Source organism: Narcine bancroftii, chromosome 9 (assembly GCF_036971445.1).
Source record: "Narcine bancroftii isolate sNarBan1 chromosome 9, sNarBan1.hap1, whole genome shotgun sequence".
NCBI lineage: Eukaryota > Metazoa > Chordata > Chondrichthyes > Torpediniformes > Narcinidae > Narcine > Narcine bancroftii.
Window position 1 is genome coordinate 25,597,907 of NC_091477.1, and position 19,380 is coordinate 25,617,286.

The 19,380-nt window shown below is 39.7% G+C and overlaps 1 protein-coding gene across 1 annotated transcript in view; it reads left to right on the forward strand.

Moving 5' to 3' along the window:
* Positions 1-19,380, forward strand: part of spock1 (SPARC (osteonectin), cwcv and kazal like domains proteoglycan 1) — a 289,966-nt gene that overhangs the window by 180,832 nt on the left and 89,754 nt on the right. The window contains exons 3-4 of the mRNA XM_069898490.1: positions 4,374-4,488; positions 14,448-14,580. Of these exons, the coding sequence (XP_069754591.1) occupies positions 4,374-4,488; positions 14,448-14,580 (248 nt within the window). The remainder of the gene's footprint in view (positions 1-4,373; positions 4,489-14,447; positions 14,581-19,380) is intronic.

Sequence of the window (19,380 nt, forward strand, 5' to 3'; positions counted from 1 at the left end):
TTGGTCCAAACACAATCGATACAATTGACATGGACAATGTGAACAACTCAGCTCATCAGAACACAGTTTCACTTAAACTGCCAGCTTTCTGGACCACCCAGTCCCTCATTTGATTTTAACCCCAGAGGCTGACAGATATGAGGCACTCAAGGATCTGTTGGTCGGCACGCTCGGCCTCTCACGCTGCGAACAGGATGAGCAGTTGCTACTTATGGATGGCCTGGGCAATCGCACACCGTCAGCCCTAATGAGTGACATGCTGGCACTAGCAGATTGCCATAAGCCACATCTGCTCTTCAGACACATCTTTTTGGAGCCGATGCCAGAAGGCATCCTCCTCCTACTAGGTGGCTGCTCGCGCAGACATTCTATGGCACACCAAACAAAATGATGGAGCCAGCATCGGAATCAATGCTGTGATACAGCTGAAATCCTGTCCCAGAGGCAAAATCTGCAACACCTACACTGAGAGATGACACCATTTCAGAGTCTTGGTGTTTTTACCATGAAAAGTGGGGATCTGGGGCCCACCAATGCCGACCGCTATGCTCGTTCCAGGGAAACGAAAGAGCCAGCCGTCGCTGATGGCTATGGTGGCTGGCCACCATGATAGCCTCTTATATGTCTGGGACACACACTTGGGACGTGGATTCCTGGTAGATATGGGAGCGGAAATCCACCTACTTCCCCCCCCGCCCGACCCCTTGAGCCAGAAGGTCACGACCATTGCTCACAGCAGCACCACCTGCACCTACGGCACGAGAACTACCCCCTAAAAATTTGGTTACAGCTGCTTCACTGCCAAAGTGTCCGACCCATGGTCAGCCCGCCAGCAGTGCCACTTGTCATACATATCCAAATTCACCACCATGATCAAGCATATCTCCGGGAAGAACAACATGGTGGCCGACGCACTGTCACGGACATCCATCCAGTCGATACACACTCTGTCTCCAGGGGTAGACTACACAGCATTAGCAGAAGCACAGCAGGTGGACAGCAAAATACCTGCATAAAAACTGCAGTCACCAGACTCAACCTCGAGGACGTATCCATTGGACCCAGAGGTAGCAAGCTCCATTGCGACGTGTCAACTCGGCAACCCTGGCACATCATCCCGGCTGCTTGGAAACACAGAGTTTTCGATACCTTACGTGGTTTAGCCCACCCTTCCATCCAGCTAACTGTCCAGCTGATCGCAGATCGGTTTGTGTGGCATGGCCTGCACATACAGGTTGGGAACTGGGCCAGGATGTGCACACACTGCCAGGCCTCCAAAGTCTAGAGCCGCCTAAGGGCACCACTGCAACCTTTCCAGCCACCGCATAGAAGGTTCGAGCACATGGACATTGTCGGCCCACTGCCTGTCTCAAGAGGAGCAGGTACCTATTTACAATGGTGGACAGATTCATGAGATGGTCGGAAGCCATCTCAATCATTGATACAACTGCGGAGATGTGCACCAAGACTCTGAATGCAACCTGGGTGGTGCGGTTCAGGCTCCCTGCCCACATCACTGCAGACAGTGGGGTGCGGTTCACCTCAACTCTATGGTCCATCTGGTGCAGCTCTTTGGAACCCAGCTCCAATGGACGAACTGAATGCCATCCATAATCAAACGACCAGGTGGAATGTTTCCACAGACACCTGAAATCAGCCCTGATGATACGCCTCCAAGGGTAGACGAACTCCCCTAGGTGCTACAGAGCATCCACACAGCCCCTAAGGAAGACCTGGGAACATCATTGATCGAACTGGTTTACAGCTTCCCGCTCATGGTGCCTGGTGAATTTGTGCCCGCATTTGCCATTTTTAGATCCAGATGTGTTGAAACGAAAACATGAAGCAGTGTCTAGGGAAACAATTTGTACTCAGAATACATGCACTGGTGACTATTTACAATTTAAATACAGATTTAAAGTGCATATTTTTATTAGCCATCATTGAAGAAGACCAGTAAAATCAAAATATTGTACTACAGTAAAACCCCTGATATCTAGAATTCAAGCAACCGGCAAACAAAATCGAGGAAAATAAATATTAAAATGTAATTAAAGAATAATAATAATATCATCATCATGGCCCATCCCTTGGCGAGCGAAGATGAACACGGTGCCTTGTTGCTCTTCTGCCCTCACAGAACTTTTTGTAGTTGTTGGCACATTGTGATGTGCCACTGCGAATCATGGAATTTTTGCTCACAATTTTTTGTGAAGCCTTCCCAGTCAGTATGATTGGCATGGAATGACTGGAGATCGCGCTTGATTATGTATTTGTAGCGAAAATAATAATAATAATATAGGTAAAAAATATGTAAGTTTAAAATTGTAAAATTAAATGTTCTCTGAATAATTCATAAACATTTGGTGAAGATTGGAGCAAATATTCAGCCAGCGGAGTGCCTTGGCCGTGCTTTGCTCATAGCAGCTGTTTGAATTTTTTTCTTTGGCTTGGCTTCGCGGACGAAGATTTATGGAGGGGGTAAAAAGTCCACGTCAGCTGCAGGCTCGTTTGTGGCTGACAAGTCCGATGCGGGACAGGCAGACACGATTGCAGCGGTTGTAGGGGAAAATTGGTGGGTTGGGGTTGGGTGTTGGGTTTTTCCTCCTTTGCCTTTTGTCAGTGAGGTAGGCTCTGCGGTCTTCTTCAAAGGAGGTTGCTGCCCGCCAAACTGTGAGGCGCCAAGATGCACGGTTTGAGGCGATATCAGCCCACTGGCGGTGGTCAATGTGGCAGGCACCAAGAGATTTCTTTAGGCAGTCCTTGTACCTTTTCTTTGGTGCACCTCTGTCACGGTGGCCAGTGGAGAGCTCGCCATATAACACGATCTTGGGAAGGCGATGGTCCTCCATTCTGGAGACGTGACCCATCCAGCGCAGCTGGATCTTCAGCAGCGTGGACTCGATGCTGTCGACCTCTGCCATCTCGAGTACTTCGACGTTAGGGATGTAAGCGCTCCAATGGATGTTGAGGATGGAGCGGAGACAACGCTGGTGGAAGCGTTCTAGGAGCCGTAGGTGGTGCCGGTAGAGGACCCATGATTCGGAGCCGAACAGGAGTGTGGGTATGACAACGGCTCTGTATACGCTTATCTTTGTGAGGTTTTTCAGTTGGTTGTTTTTCCAGACTCTTTTGTGTAGTCTTCCAAAGGCGCTATTTGCCTTGGCGAGTCTGTTGTCTATCTCATTGTCGATCCTTGCATCTGATGAAATGGTGCAGCCGAGATAGGTAAACTGGTTGACCGTTTTGAGTTTTGTGTGCCCGATGGAGATGTGGGGGGGCTGGTAATCATGGTGGGGAGCTGGCTGATGGAGGACCTCAGTTTTCTTCAGGCTGACTTCCAGGCCAAACATTTTGGCAGTTTCCGCAAAGCAGGACGTCAAGCGCTGAAGAGCTGGCTCTGAATGGGCAACTAAAGCGGCATCGTCTGCAAAGAGTAGTTCACGCACAAGTTTCTCTTGTGTCTTGGTGTGAGCTTGCAGGCGCCTCAGATTGAAGAGACTGCCATCCGTGCGGTACCGGATGTAAACAGCGTCTTCATTGTTGGGGTCTTTCATGGCTTGGTTCAGCATCATGCTGAAGAAGATTGAAAAGAGGGTTGGTGCCAGAACACAGCCTTGCTTCACGCCATTGTTAATGGAGAAGGGTTCAGAGAGCTCATTGCTGTATCTGACCCGACCTTGTTGGTTTTCGTGCAGTTGGATAATCATGTTGAGGAACTTTGGGGGACATCCGATGCGCTCTAGTATTTGCCAAAGCCCTTTCCTGCTCACGGTGTCGAAGGCTTTGGTGAGGTCAACAAAGGTGACCTCAAACAGCTCATAGCAGCTGTTTGAATAAAGTTGTGTGAAACACCAATGGCTTCGCCAGGATGAAGAACTGATTCATGACTCTTGTAAAGTGTTTCCATATCCTTGATCAGAGGATTTATCTGTAAATTTAGTGGAGGGGGGATAAATTATCTACAGTTTTTTTGTTATTTTTATGTTATGTTCATCTTTTGGGGGTGGACATGCAGCAACATGTTTTCAAATGTTTTCAAAGACTATGACTGAAAATAAAGTAAAATGCCTTAAAGTTTATATATTCATGCAAGTTTAGTGTAAATTCAGTATAGATTTTTTCTTTTCAACTGTTTATTCTTAATACAGGTGTATTAGTTAGGAATTGTAAGAGAAAGTCTCAAGCAACCAGAAAATACATTTATCTGGCAATCAACCAATTCCCATAGGTGCTGGTATCCAGTACCTTTGTATTTTATACAGCAAAAGTAGGAGTGTATCGCAGTAAATATTTGAAAAATATGTTTTAAAATGAAATAGTCTGAAAATTTTGAATGTATTTTGAATGTATTTTCCATGTTATACCCTTAGCTCTGGATCCAAGAAAAGATCCATGTCTGAAGGTGAAATGCAGACAAGACAAGGTCTGTGTGACCCATGACTACCAAACAGCATTTTGTGTTAGTCACAGGCAACTCATGCACAGGTAAGAAATAACTTGTCACATCTCTGAAAACATCTTTAATTTACAAATACACCTTGTTAATAGTTTACTCATGGGATCAATAAAACTGGACACTTAGTGGGAAGAAGAGATGTAATAGACTGAGGGAAGTGACAGGACAATACACCAGAATATTGTTCCTGTAGATATGGGAAACTGGCAATAAATATTCTGCTATACCACTCCACCGCAAAATCATGCATTTCATCCAATAAAACTGAATTCTTTTAAGTGAATAACATGATCTGTCGTGAACCATTTTGCAATGTATGCTCTGAATGTATATATAAAAATAGTCCACTGGATATTTTATCCCCTTGTGTCATGCTTGAATATTTTCACCAAGGGGAAGCACAGGAACATGTAAAGCAAACATAAATCATATTTATTTAAAAAATATTATTCATGGCATATTGGTAGTTCATTGATAGTGTAGGCTTACTGATGAAATTGCACTCCATGGTCCCCACATGTTAGCAGTTATCAAGGCCAGATGCTAGGATCCAATCTCATAGGCATGTCTGCGTCATTGGTGTAAATATAATAACTGGGAGCCTAGAACTCGCACAAAAGTCTGCAGACGTGATGGTGGACAAAACACAGAAATGCTGGAAGAACTTGGGCAGATTCACAGCATCCTTAGGAGATAAAGGTATATTATCGATGTTTCAGGCCTGTGTTTCTGTGTTTTGACCCCAGAGCACACTGACAACCTTTGTCAGATGGAAAAACACGAGGAGGTGGCTTGTATCTCATGACAGCTGTCACTGGCATTAGTTGTCTCTGACATTTAAGAACTATTAAATTCTAAAATATATTTAAAACATTCTTAAAAGAATAATTTAATTGAATACACATACAAACCTTAGAAATAATTTAGAAAACAGTAAGCTAAAGCAAAATAATCAAAGGGAAAAAAAACTTGCCTTGCATTTTCACTCCTAATCTGCAGGCCTAGAATCCCAGATGAAATTGATGGAGTTTCAGCTCCAGTGCCAAGTTCATAGAATCCTGGACACTAACTTTCGCATGATATTCCTGGGTAATCCCAACAGAATTGGATCCTACTCCTGCAGTCCATATAAAATTCTGTGATGAAGCCTAATGATGAATTCTGTTTCTTGAAATAAATCACAAGCCAGTGGATGCCCTTCAATCTGGGACTTAACTCCTGTCCATATGGTTGAATACCAGTCCATCCATTTTGGTACTGCTGGTCACTGTGGCAGTGCATTTGCATTCAGCCTGATATTTTTAGTGAAGAACATAAAACTATCAAGTTCTTGCAGCATTTACGAAGAGGAGGGCTGCTTGAACTGAGACGGTCAAGGATAATCTGAGTAGCTTCCTTCCTGCTTGTTTGTATGGCTTCCACTTGAGGAATATTGTGCAATGCAACAGGATATAAAGAGGGAATATGTTCAAATTAATGGTAAACATTTCAATGTAAAATTCAAAAAGCCAGTTATTGTTAAAAGCAATTTATATTGCTTTTAAAACTGAATTTGTTATAATTTAAAATGAACCATCATTATAAATAAAAGTTCATGGGAAACAAATTCAACTCCACCAGTTACAGTGGCATGGTAGTGTAATGGTTAGCACACATTGTTACAGTACTGGCAACCTGGGTTCATATTCCACACTGTCTCTAATAAGTTTGTACATTCTCCCTGTGGCTTGCATGGGTGTCCTCCAGGTGCTCCCATTTCCTCCCATCCTTCAAAAATGTACAGTGTTTGTAGGGTAATTGGAGTATTTGGGCAGCATAGCTTGTGGGCTGGAATGGCCTGTTACCATGTCGTATGTCTAAATCTTTTTTTTAAATTAAAAATTTACTTTAAAATATTCGTTCTAAAGCCTTATAGACAAGGACAATTTGAATCGTATCAGCAGCCTATTTACAACCATCATGTGGAGGAATCTAGACTAAATTGAATGCATCTAAATGTTTATGCTTGAAAGGTAATTTTTAAGTATAGATATTATTGGGATTTAATGCCTGTTCCTTGTCAACCGAGTACATTAATACTGCAACAGTTTTAATGTGAATGAAATATTTTTAAAAACCTGCAAGTATTGGAAATATTAAATAAAATCAGAAAATCTGTAAATATTCAGTGGACCAGGTATCATCTGTTCACATTTCTGGTTCAGCAGTTTGGTTTCTCCATTTGTCTTACTTCAACTAACAGCCTATATGCTGCATGGTCACAAACACTGAATCTACTTTATTAGCTCTTTTTTTTTCAAACATGTGTTTGTATCGCCAAACTATCATGACAGAATTTGAGCTAATTCCCTTTTGACTACATTCCAGCAATGTTAAATTTTTACACTACCTTTATTTATTCCAAGAGTTAACTGGAAAAAAAAGTACTTGGCTACATTTAAAACACTGATCTGAAAGATCTGACTTCAATCTATTTAATTTTTGTGGAGTAAGATAGAGTTGATGTAAAAAAAAATTAAGCCAATCTATATCTAACATTTATTGTATCTGTTATAATATCTAGACATATTCTGACAAATTTTTCACCCCAATAATAATATTTAAATTTGTGTCCCATCTCTGTCTAGATCTATGAATTTCCTGCTTTTAAATTCCTTTTTGCAATAATATATACATGGCTGATAAAAATTCCTTAATAAATCTATTACAAATCAAGGTTTAGAAGATTGGGAGGGATTTGAAACACAATTTGATTGAAACATGAAAAATTCTGAGGTATCATGACAGGGTAAATCAGAGAGGGAGAATTTAGACATCGTCATTTTTTAAAAAAATAAGGGCTGTGCATTTAAGATAACGTGGGTTTTATCTTTCTTTAAGATCATGAGTATTTGGAACCATTCCTCAAAGGATGGTGAAAGTAGAGTTTTTGTATATTTAATAAGAACTGGATACATTTTTCATAAGAAGTAGGTGAAAACTGAATGCCAGTGCAAGGAGATACAGTTAAGATTGTAGTCAGATCTATCATGAAGGAGAAGGCTCAAGGCATTAGGGACCTTCCCCTGTGCTGAATTCATGTGCTCTTATGTGAAAATAGGTATTGGGAAATGATAATGATGAAATAAGTCAAAGATAAATTTATTCCAGAATTGGATGTACAAAAAAAACTGTTGCAAAGGAGATGCAGCGACTTCCTTCCTACGCACTTGCCTAGTCACTTTGAGGCTAAATTAGGTGTTTGTCTGCGACGCATTTTCAATAATTTTCAATACCAGTTCAGTTATATTGTAACATGCAAAATTTGTAAACTTTTTTTCTAATATACTATGTAGCAGATTCTTAACAACAAAATATTCATATAAAGGTTAACAAGACCTAAACGATGTTCAACAGATACTTAAATGATTCTGAAAGTATTCAACAGAAATTGTCAACCCTTAACTTACCCTCCTTCTGATTCCATGCACATAATCCCTGCGCATGCTCCTTTGTGTGGTATGCTGTCCCCGGCTCCAACTGATGTGCTCCCAGCATCAAGCCAAACATGCATGCATCACCATGCTCCATGATGCAGCTGGGGCCGAGCCAAACGCACATGCACTACCATGCTCTGGCTCCGTAAATGGAGCAGGGCCTCGTACATGCGCCGATGGGAAGAGGCCTACGGTCCCCAGTGAATACCTCAGACGCCCTCAACAGCGACAGGTAAGGGCCGAGCCTATGGCTATTACAGGAGAGACAAGTTGACAGTGAGTTAAGTCTGATGCCAGCATTCTTCAATATAAGAACTAACTAAGCACCAGAAAGTAAAACATGGTCTCAGCTTCTAAAAATGCCAATTAACAGAGATTGTAACTTCAATAGAATTGTAAAAAATATTTGCAAATCCTTATTTCAAAGATTGAAAACAATGAGTATTTAGACATCTTGTTAAGTTATTAATTTTATTTGTGGCAAGCACATGTAATAATTATTGGTCAGTAATAAAGTACACACCCTTGTTCTGAAACTGTGTTTTCTAGAGTAGATTATAGCCATTATTTACAAGCGCCAGAAGATTTGTCCACAGACCATCATCAGGGACACTACAGCCAATTTCTACATTCCAATTTTAAATTTATTCAGTAAAACACTATTGACATAATAAGATTCCCTTTATCAATGTAATGTTATTTGTTTGGAAATGGTCCACAGGCAAATCATCATTGAATCTTGTTTGTCACCTTCATATTACTTGTTAGAGAATATTGCCAAATTAGGTCTTTAAGCAACATGTTCAGATGTGTAACTTGAAGGGAAAATTTTACATCATCTCCTTCCGAAACAACCTCGCTCTTTTTATTTGCATCTTTTGCACTAATTTATTTATGGAAATGTAATTTATAGAATTTCTTTTCACCTGTAATGCACAACAATGACTCTGCAAAACAACACATTTTGTGACACATTTTCAAGACAATAAACCTACTCCTGATCCTGGGTTTTTTTTTTGTTTTATCCTTTGCCCACAGCAAAATACACAGCCATCCCACAAAGTAGAGACAAAGAAGGTTGAAGTAATTTCAATGCTGGAAAACTTAAAATTATTTTTATTTTCTGGAGTGGAAAATATTGTTTCAGTAAGGTCAAAGTCCACAACACAAATTATGTAGACTTGTAAATAATTAATTGTAAGTTAATTATAACTATACACTCTGAGAACTAATACAAAATGTAAAATTGGGTGGGAAGCTAAATGATAAAATAGAACTTTTTTTCAATCGATTGGCCTTATAGACTTTAATTGCTTATGACCCAGTGGAAAATTTGCTTATATGTGATTGTAAAGGATTTTTTTTTTGCCAGAAGGTATAAATTTTGTAATATATTAAAAAAAGGTTGAATTTCTGCTGGGTCCACTGCTCTTGCACAGGTGTAATTGTGTATTCTTTAGATCTCCTCTTGTTAATGCCTCTGCATCTTTCCTGAGGCTAGGATTGTAAAGTGACAGAAATTTCAATAGTGTATGGATTAGTATGTTCTGAAATCAAAATAAATCAAATAAGTATTTGAAAGTCTTTCTACCTTCAATAAAGTGGGACATTAATAAGTGGCACTTATGCAATCCACTTTCTCTAATCTAATGCTTTTAGAGATGGCACACGTGGACGAGATCCCATTAATGATGTTACAGAATTTTTAAAATTTTCTAGTTGCTATTAATACAATTAATGTTTAGACTCTGAAAAACTTAAAATTGAGAAATGAGGTGCTGAATAAACATAAGTAATATGATCTACAGACATCAAATTCTATAAGATAACAATTTTGTTGTCATTGTAAAATGACAGTTTATTTCATTGGTGATTTTATTGTATGTCTATGTATACTTAGCCATGGAGTGCATTGGATTGAATGTATTAGTCAGAATTGTCTTGATCGATGGATAAATTCCATTTCTGCTACACGAAAGACGTCTGCACAAGATCTGGATCAACACAATTCAGAGTAATAACTTGGCATGGACAGAGGATTGATTAACCAATAAAAAGCAGACAGTTGGGGAAAATGGGTGGTTCTCTGGTTGGAAATCAATGGTTTATGGTATTCCTTGGGGATCAGTTCACCAGATTGATTCCAGAAATGTGGGGATTATCTTGTAAGGAGAGATGGAATGGACTGGGACAATACTCAATGGAGTAACCCTTTATCCTGCTAAAGGGTTATCTGATAGAAACCTAATAAAATTATAAAAGTAATAGATAATATAGAAGCAGGTGAGGATGAGAATGATGGGACTTTGCCTTAAGATTTAAGGCACATAGGTGCCCAGATATGATCTATACTCACTCACCCCAAAAAAAAATTAAGATAAAAACTGTCCTGACAGATCAATAAGAAACTGGATTAAAGTTGTGTACAGATAACATGTGTATTAATTTTTAGTTTTATTTTTTTTCTTGCCTTTTATGGTTTATTTGATATCTGGGGAAGGGGTAAAAATACTTTATTTTATTATATAGATAACTATATTGTGTGATAAGAAAATGTTTTATATTGTTTGCATATTTTTGCTTGAGTCTTTTAAAATAAAATATTTTTTAAAAGATTTAATTCATTGAGGTGGAAATTTGATGTGGAGATTTAAGACAAGGCCTGTGGAGGAAAGGATTCTTCCAGAGAGGAGTGAATCTGAAATTCTCTGCCCACCTTATTAAATGTACTTTGGACAGATATTTTGAATAATGGGGAATTGAGAATTAAGGGGAATGGCAGGTAAGTGGAACTGAATCTACAGCCAGGTCAGCTATGGTCTTATTGAATGGCAGAGCAAGCTTGATGAGCCATATGGTCTATCCTGCTCTTTTTCCTTACATTTTTATTTTCTTACTTTTTGGAATAATGTTTACCTAACTTTCAAAATACGATTGGCAAAGGTTTGCTCTTTGTTGTCATTATAGCAAAGCTTTACTCCTGTTTATTGCACAGTTAAGACATTCATCCATTTTATATCAACTATTTCAATGCTACGTGCTTATAAACCAGATATGAAATTCAAACTTCTGTCTCTTTTTATAGACCCACTCCCATAACATAGAAAAATACAACACGGTATAGGCCTTTCAGTCCACAATTTTGTGCTGACCCATATGAGCCTACTCAACAATCTTAATCTTCCCTACATCACACCTCTTTTTCTTGCATCCATGTACCTGTCAAAGAGTCTTTTAATTGTCCCCATCACAGCAGCCATTACCATCATTCCCGTCAATGAATTGAAGGCACCTAATACTTTCTGTGTATAAATAATTTAATGCTTCTTCTCCCCAAACTCTCCTACCCTCACCTTATAGATGTCCTCTGGTATTTGTAACTGTTCATCTAGGAAAATGGCACTGGCTGTTCACCCTATCTATGCCTCTCATAATTTTGTGGACAAGATTCTTGTTGTGCTGTACTTTACCTCTAAATTTCTTTTCTGAAAACCTGCGTAAATATTAACTCTTCAAGCCTTGACTGCACTGCCTTGGAATAAATGAATGTATCAGCATCAGCTGTCCTGGAGAATCTGCCTATGATATTACCATTTTTATTGCTGCTAAGTTTGATTATACTATTTTTGGTGTAAGTGCCCTGAAATCATGTCATTTGCTATATAATCCTTTTCATTTAAGATTCTTGGGCAGCTCACTTTCTGAGTTAATCTGACTGTGAAGCAAGGTCTTTTCTGTTTCATTACTTCTGCACAACGAGCAAAGAATGTTAGCTGGTCCTACACACTAAAAGTGGAATAAGTGGTTAACTATTTTAATTTCATGCAACTCAAGTCAACTTTATTTATTGTTCATACCACACTCGCATGGTAGGAAGAGATAGTGTTTCTCCAGGACCACAGAGCATATTTACATAGATATAAGTTAGGAAAGCAGTTAATACATTAAACTATTAAGGTATTAAAATGTTTACACTGAAAGTCCACCTCGAACTATGCACATCTGTACTGGAAGTTCAAGAACATAATGGCTTGGGGGAAAAATGCTGTTTCCCACTCTGGATGTAAGGGCCCAATGGCAGAAGGGAGAACAGTTTACATGCAGGATGTATGGAGCCTTTTGCCATGTTTATTGCTTTCCGCCTGCATTGAGTGCAGTAGATAACCTCCATGCTAGGAAGAGGTTCCCCAATGGTCTTTTCCACTGACTTCACTATCCTCTGCAGGGTCTTGCAGACTGAGGTGGTACAGCTTTCAAACCAGGCAGTGACATATTTGCATAAAAGCTGTTTATTTTACTAATATCTATTTGGTGATGGGAATTTACTGCCAGGCCTTGCATTGTATGAAAACATTATACATACTTCAAGCTCAACCGAAAACCTGACATATACCTGAGATTCACCAAGAAGTTGTCTGAGTTAGGTTTGTTTTCTCAGGAGTCAAAGGTGATAGAGGTTTATAAGGTAGCAAAATAAATCAGAATCTTTTACCGATGGGAGGGTGACGATAAATAAGAGGCATAGATTTAAGGTGAGAGGAAGGAGTTTTAAAGGGGATATGAAGGGTAGGTTTTTTTTTCACAATGTTAGTTGATACCTGGAGTGTACTGTCAGAGGAAGTGGTGTAATCAGGAATTAATTACAACATTTAAGAGACATTTAGACAGACATTTAAAATACAGGTTTTAAGGAATGGTATAGATTAGGCATTAAAAGTTATAAAGATATTTTTATTCGAGATAATTTTGCTTCTTTTGAACAACTAACAGCAAAATTTAATCTTTCAAATAGATTCTTTTTTAGATATTTACAAACTAGGCATTTTGTTCAGTCCAATTTTTCTTGAATTTCTGAAGTGAATATTCTTGATGTATTTTTTGATTTGCATTTTTTCCCATGGAGGATTAATATCAAATATTTATAATAATTTAATGGATTAAGAAATATTGGGAGAGTGATTTGAATAGAGCATTCTCAGACAAGGATTGGGACACAACTCTTAATTTGATCAACGAGTCTTAATTTTGTACCCAACATTGTTGCAATTTAAGGAGTTTCATTGAATACATATGTCTATGTTAAATTATTTCATTTTAATCCTGATATGGATCCATTATGTTATGTGTAACATTTTTGAAGCTTCATTGATTCACATGTTTTGGGAGTGTCCGAACTTAGAATATTTTTGCAAGATATTTTCCAAACTTTATCAATGATTCTTAAGACTAAATTAGAACCATGCCCTTTGATAGCTTTATTTGTTTTTTCTCTAGACTAGGATATATCTCTGTCCTCATCCCAGAAGAGAATCCTAGCTTTTGCTTAGTTGATAGCTAGACGAGCAATTTTGATGAAGTGGAAAGATAATGTTTCACCCACTCACATTCACTGGTTGCATGATATCGTGTTTTATTTAAATTTGGAAAAAAATAGATATAATATTAAAGATGCAAAGTCTGAATTTGATAAGATGTGGGGCCCATTCATGATTATCATCATAATCTGAGGATATAAATAGTGTGGATGCTCCAGGGATTCCCTGTCTGGTGTCTGGCGGCCATTATTCGATTCATATTTACAATATATACAGATAACCTTGTTTAGAGGGAGAGGGTAGATTACTAGGGAATTTTTTCATTTTTGTTATTAAGACAAACAAGTAAAGGGGGTTTAACAAAAGATTACAGATCATATCACAGAACAACATGATCACATCAGAGAAGTATAAAATATGTAAGGGAATTTTATGAGCATTATTTGTATAATTTTTGCATTCAATATTATTTTTGGACATAGTATGAATTATAATTTATTTTTTAAATTATTGTAATTATAGAAGTTGATGTTCTGAATGAAATGTTAATAATTATGGTTCTGCTTCTAATTTACAATTGATATGTTAATGATGAGATTTGATTTATGTTATTATTATACCTTGTGTAAAAGGACTTTGTTAAACTCAATAAAAATATTTTAAAAAGAAAGAGATTTAAATAGGCAAGGGCTAGAAGGTCCAAATAGAGTCAGATGGGTTTAGTGAAGATGGGCAAAAAGTCAGCTTGGACATGGACGGGTGAAAGACACTTTTCTGTGCTGTGTGACTCGATGACTATAACTCCATGCTCCCAACCCTGTTACAGTGCCTGTAAACTCTCAGTAATTACTTCTAGCTGGTACTGCAATCTTCTGAGTGGCAACATGAAGATTGTGTGCTGCCTGTATGGGCTTGAAAAGGCATTGTTTAATCATGTATCACAGTCTTTGCACCCATTTGCCACCACTGCCTAATTTACCTTCCACGGCTTGATGAAGTGGAGGGAATAACATGTCACAAATTACAAACATCCAACTATTTTATCCTTGTATGGGTCTAATGCTGTGCATTGTATATTCAAACATGTTTTGAATCTGTACTGTAATCTCATACTTTTAAAATGATGAAATAAAGATTTACAAAGTAGAATACTTTGGCTTTGTCACTTAGTGTGTCTATATTTACTTCACTTTGCAGTGTCAGGCAGAAAAAGGACAGCCTTCCTCGTAAACACTGGGTCGGAGGAGCCAATCTGGTCAAATGCAGGCCCTGTACTGGGGTGCAAACCAGTTCTGTCTGCGGTTCTGATGGACACACTTACTCTTCTAAGGTAAAGAAAAATACTGCTCTAGTCATGGCAATGTTAATGAAATTATTAACTTTTACATGCTTCTAAATTTAGGTGTAATATGTTAAAAAGTTGATCTGTGTGAAGTTCTGAATGATGGTAGATACTTTGGAGGAGCTTCACAATTAGTCAAGTCACGTTTATTGTCATCTGATAGTACAAGTGCCACCCGACCAAACACCATTCTCTGGTCCTCGGTGCAAAACTTGCAGACACACAGCCAGACATAACACATGCAGACAAACAAAGCATATGCAGAACAAATGCTTCATCTATACAAATAAATATTGTTTCATGAATGTGAGAGTCTCAGATGGTTAGTGCAAGCAGTTCCTTTGGACGTTCAACATTCTCACTGCCTGTGGGAAGGTGTTCCTCAGCCTGGTGGTGCTGGCTCTGATACTCCCATATCTCTTCCCCGAAGGGAGTAGCCGAAAGTTGCTGTGCGCAGAGTGAAAGGGATCCTCAATGATTTTGTGCACCCTCCTCATACAACAATCCCTGTAGATTATGTCAATAGTGGGAAGGGAGACTCCAGTGATCCTCTCTACCACACTTTTGGTCCTACGGATTGCTCTCTGACATAATGGTAGGGGTAGCCTTTCCTGCTTCAGTCTTCTCAGGAAGTGCACCTTCCTGGCAAGTGAGGAGATACTGAGTTTCCACAATAGTTCACTAGTTAAGTGAATTCCAAGGAACTTGGTGCTCTCCACTCTCTCTACTGCAGAGTTGTTGAAGTTTAGTGGAAAGTTATTGTTCCTGATCCTCCTGGTCCACAGTTATCTCCTTTGTCTTGTCCTGATTCAAGCTATTATTCTCACACCATTTCATGAGATTTCCCACCTCTTCTCTGTAGTGAGACTCATCATTGTGGATGGCACTGTTGGAGGTGCATCTGGTGATGCAGTCATGGGTCAGTAGCATGAACAGGAGCAAACTGAGCACACACATGCTTAACGTTCTTCAACTGACCCAGACAGACAGTAGTCCAGGATTCAGTTACAGAGAGGGGTGTCAGGTCCCAGCGAGGACAGCTTCTCCACCAGCCTCTGGGGTATGATCGTATTAAACACTGAGATGAAGTCGATGAACAGCAGCCTAGTGTATGAGTCATCATTCTCCATTTGGGCCAGGATGGAGTGAAAGGACAAGGCTATAGCATTGTCTGTGGAACATCTTCTTCATAGATGAATTGAAATGGGCCCAGCATCTCTGGGAAATATGCTTTGATGCATTCCATCACCAATACTTGAAGCATTTCATAATGGTGGAGGTCAGTCCCATAGGGTGCTGTTATTGTCGCCCTCTTGGGTACCAGGATGATGGTAGATGTCTTGAACCCTGCGGGAATGATAGACTGATACAGTGAGGGGTGGAAGATGTCCGTGAAGACCTCCATCAAATGATCTGCGCAGTCCTTCAGTACTCAATCAGGTATGTTGTCTGGTCCTGCTGCCTTGTGTGGGTTCACCTTAGATAGAGTTTTCACCTCAGCCATGGTTATGCAGGTGGTCAGTTCATCAGGGGGACATGGAGCTTTCTTTGGTGACATCCTGTTCTCATCAAACCACATATAGAGGATGTTCAGTCTGTCCAGTAGGGAGGTGTCATTGTCCTTAAGGTTGATTTGTGATCTCTTATAGTCTTGCTCCATTGCTACATGCATCTCGTGTTGCCATTGTCACACAGCTGTCTGTGAATATTCTGTGCGTACTCCCATTTGCCTTCTAGATTGCACGGGGGAGTTTAGCCTGGTTGATCCTAATGCCATCCTGCATCCTCTCCTGAAGGCAGCATCACAAGCACCGAGAAAGGCCCGGACCTCTGCATCCAATCATGGTTTCTGGTTAACCATTTGATCTTTGTGACATTCTCAATGCACTTGCTGATATAGCGAGTCACTGAGCTCAAATACTCCTCTGTTTAATGACCTCAGTAGATGACTGCCTCCTTGAAACATCTCCATTCCATGGTCCCAAAACAGTCTTGCAGCACTGCTGTACCCCCCAGCCCCAGCCAGGATCTAGGACATTTTGGCACCCACAGTTTGGCACCCACAGTTTGGCGCTGGTGTGACAGCTTGGAACAAGTTAGGATCTCCCTGCGCAGACTGTATCCAGGCCCAGCTCCCCACCCACCCCACTCACTGTCCGCTGCCTGACTCCATCCTGCTGCACTGCTGAACCACTGGCGTTGCAGAAACTCCCTCCCCCTGGAAACCACTCCGCCGCAAACAAAGGCTTTTGGTAGTGTTTCCCCCATCAAGATTATAACCCCCAGTAACACCCCCTTCCCAGAGTAATGCTATTCCTCCCCCATGAAGATGGGAAGCTTAAACAGATGCTGGAATCAATCAGCAATTCAGTCTGCATCTGAGGGGAGAGGACAACAGTATTTTGGAATTGATTGTCTCATACTGGGATTATACAGGTAATCACTTATTATACATAATGTATATTCCATAATATGTAATTAAAATTACCTTCAATTAGCAATATTTTTATAATTAAAATTATAATAAATATGATAAATATATGTTATAATTTACCAAAACTCCTTGTTTGCTGGGGGGAGGGATTTTCTGCCATGCCGTGGTTCAGCAGTGCAGTGGGAAAGGTTGTCCAGTAGATGGTGAGTGGGGTGGGCGGGAAGCCTGGCCAAAATGTCCAGCACAAAAATGTGGGTGCCAAAATATCCAAAGGGCTAGAAAAGTCATATTTTTCCGCCAAAATATTTGTTGACAAAATGCAAGCATCAAAATGTCCACCGACAAACTGTGATCACCAAAATCTGATTCGACCCCAGCCACGATCTGATCTCCCTGAAAACTGACTTAATTTGCTTTGCCACTGGTTTGTACGCTGGAGTTAACAGAATGGATATGTGGGGGTGAGGTGCACCAGGGAGCAGGGATGTTGGTGTACCCTGATCCAGGGTGTTTTCTTCTCCACATGCTGTTGAGACTGTGGTAAGACTATTTTCAAGTTGGCATGATTGAAGTCACCAGCAACCATCATGGCACCTTCAGGGTGGAATGTCTGGGCTTTGTAGATGGCACTGTAAATTACTTCTTTTTCCAAACAGAAATATCTTAACTGGAAACAGATGAGCAGGAAAACCAAAGTACAGTACATTTCTGATTATCCGAAATAGGATTCTCCGAAATCCTCATTTACCTGAAAAAATATTAAATTTCAAATAAATGAAGATATCTGAAACAAATCAGCAATCCTCATTTATCTGATTTTTTTTTGGAACTGAACTGACCTCACAGGTTGAAAAAAAATCACTCAACGTGAAATTAGAACAACAATTGTCTTCGTTTCAGGTAACTCCCTTCCTCACTCTTTCCATTTCTTCCTTATCTTCCTCTACTGATTTTTCTCTCCAACTCTCCCTCTCAAACTGCATGCCACTGTTTCTCAGCAACAAGCAATCAGAAGAATCCCTTGTCCTGGTGCCACCAAAGAGAGCAGCCTCCTGGGCAGGAGCAGGACCTCGGGCTCAGTAGCAATCACACCCTCTCCTATCCCCTTCCCTCCCTCCTTCCTCAGCACACTAGAGCTCCTGACGCTGACTCCAAATCTGCCCCTTGGCCTACTTCCATAGTGCGTGTGTGTGTGATTTGGAGTTGGAACTCCAGCGGCCAGGAAGACAGGAGCCCGCCGACTAGCTAGTGAGTGTTTTGCCAGCCTAGGAAGTCTCCCCAGGGATCAGCGGCAGCGGTCGATTCGTGTCGGGGATTGGTAGCGGCAATTGGGTGGTCTCAGTGATCGGTGGGCATGTTGGGTTTGTCTCGGTGATCGGCAGTGGCCAGCATTTTTTTTTGGTGAGAATTAAACATTATTTTAATATTTAAAAAGCCTTCCCTTGTTTTTTTGTTGTTGTTTAAACCTTAATACAATACCTTAAATGGATGGGAGGGGGGGGTGGGGGGGTGGGTTGGAAGGAGGTGGGGGGAGAAAATGTCACTGTATATGTGTGAAAAGGAAAAAGTGTGTATCATGGTTAATGTGATTTATGGTGTGAAAAATAAAAAATTTTTAAAAAAAACCTTAATACAAATGATTTGCTGTTGCTACTGGGCTGTTTTTAAAAAATGGCCAGTTCTCCAAAAAAAAACATTTATCTTCCGCATGGTCCCGACCATTTTGAATAATCGGAGTTGTCCACATAAAAGAGTGATTCTACAAATGGATAAAGTTAGTGAGATAAATTCTATATCATATATGGACTCTAATCATTCACACAACAACCTGTTTGAAAGCAACAACAGCCATCAGAATGTATTAAGGAAGCCAATTTAGCATTATTTAGTTCATCAAATGGGATTTGTTCATGAATATTTTTGTACATTGGCAAGACATTCCTCTGAATTTGTAATGGGCATGGTTAATTAGATAGATCCAACTTTGCAGATATAGAAAATTGGCCTCAAAGAAATGCAAATTAATTATTACTTTTGCATTTGCACAGAGAAAAATATTTTATTCTATTATAATGACCTGTCAATGCTTGGCAAGCTTTTGGAACTCAAAATTGAACATTTGCCTTGATTTGGTTTGGAGTGTTGCATAATATCACAACTTAACTGTTTTGGAAATGCATGTTTTAAACTCCAGAATATTTTCTGTTTTAAAATCTCTACCTATTTTGCTTCTAAGAGCTTTAATAAATTTGTACTGTTCAAGGTATAAACATGTTATTTCCTAGAGTGATTGTTAGGCCACATTGCTGTGAAATCTTGCCAGGCTATCATTGTTCTGCATTTTCTTTCATTTT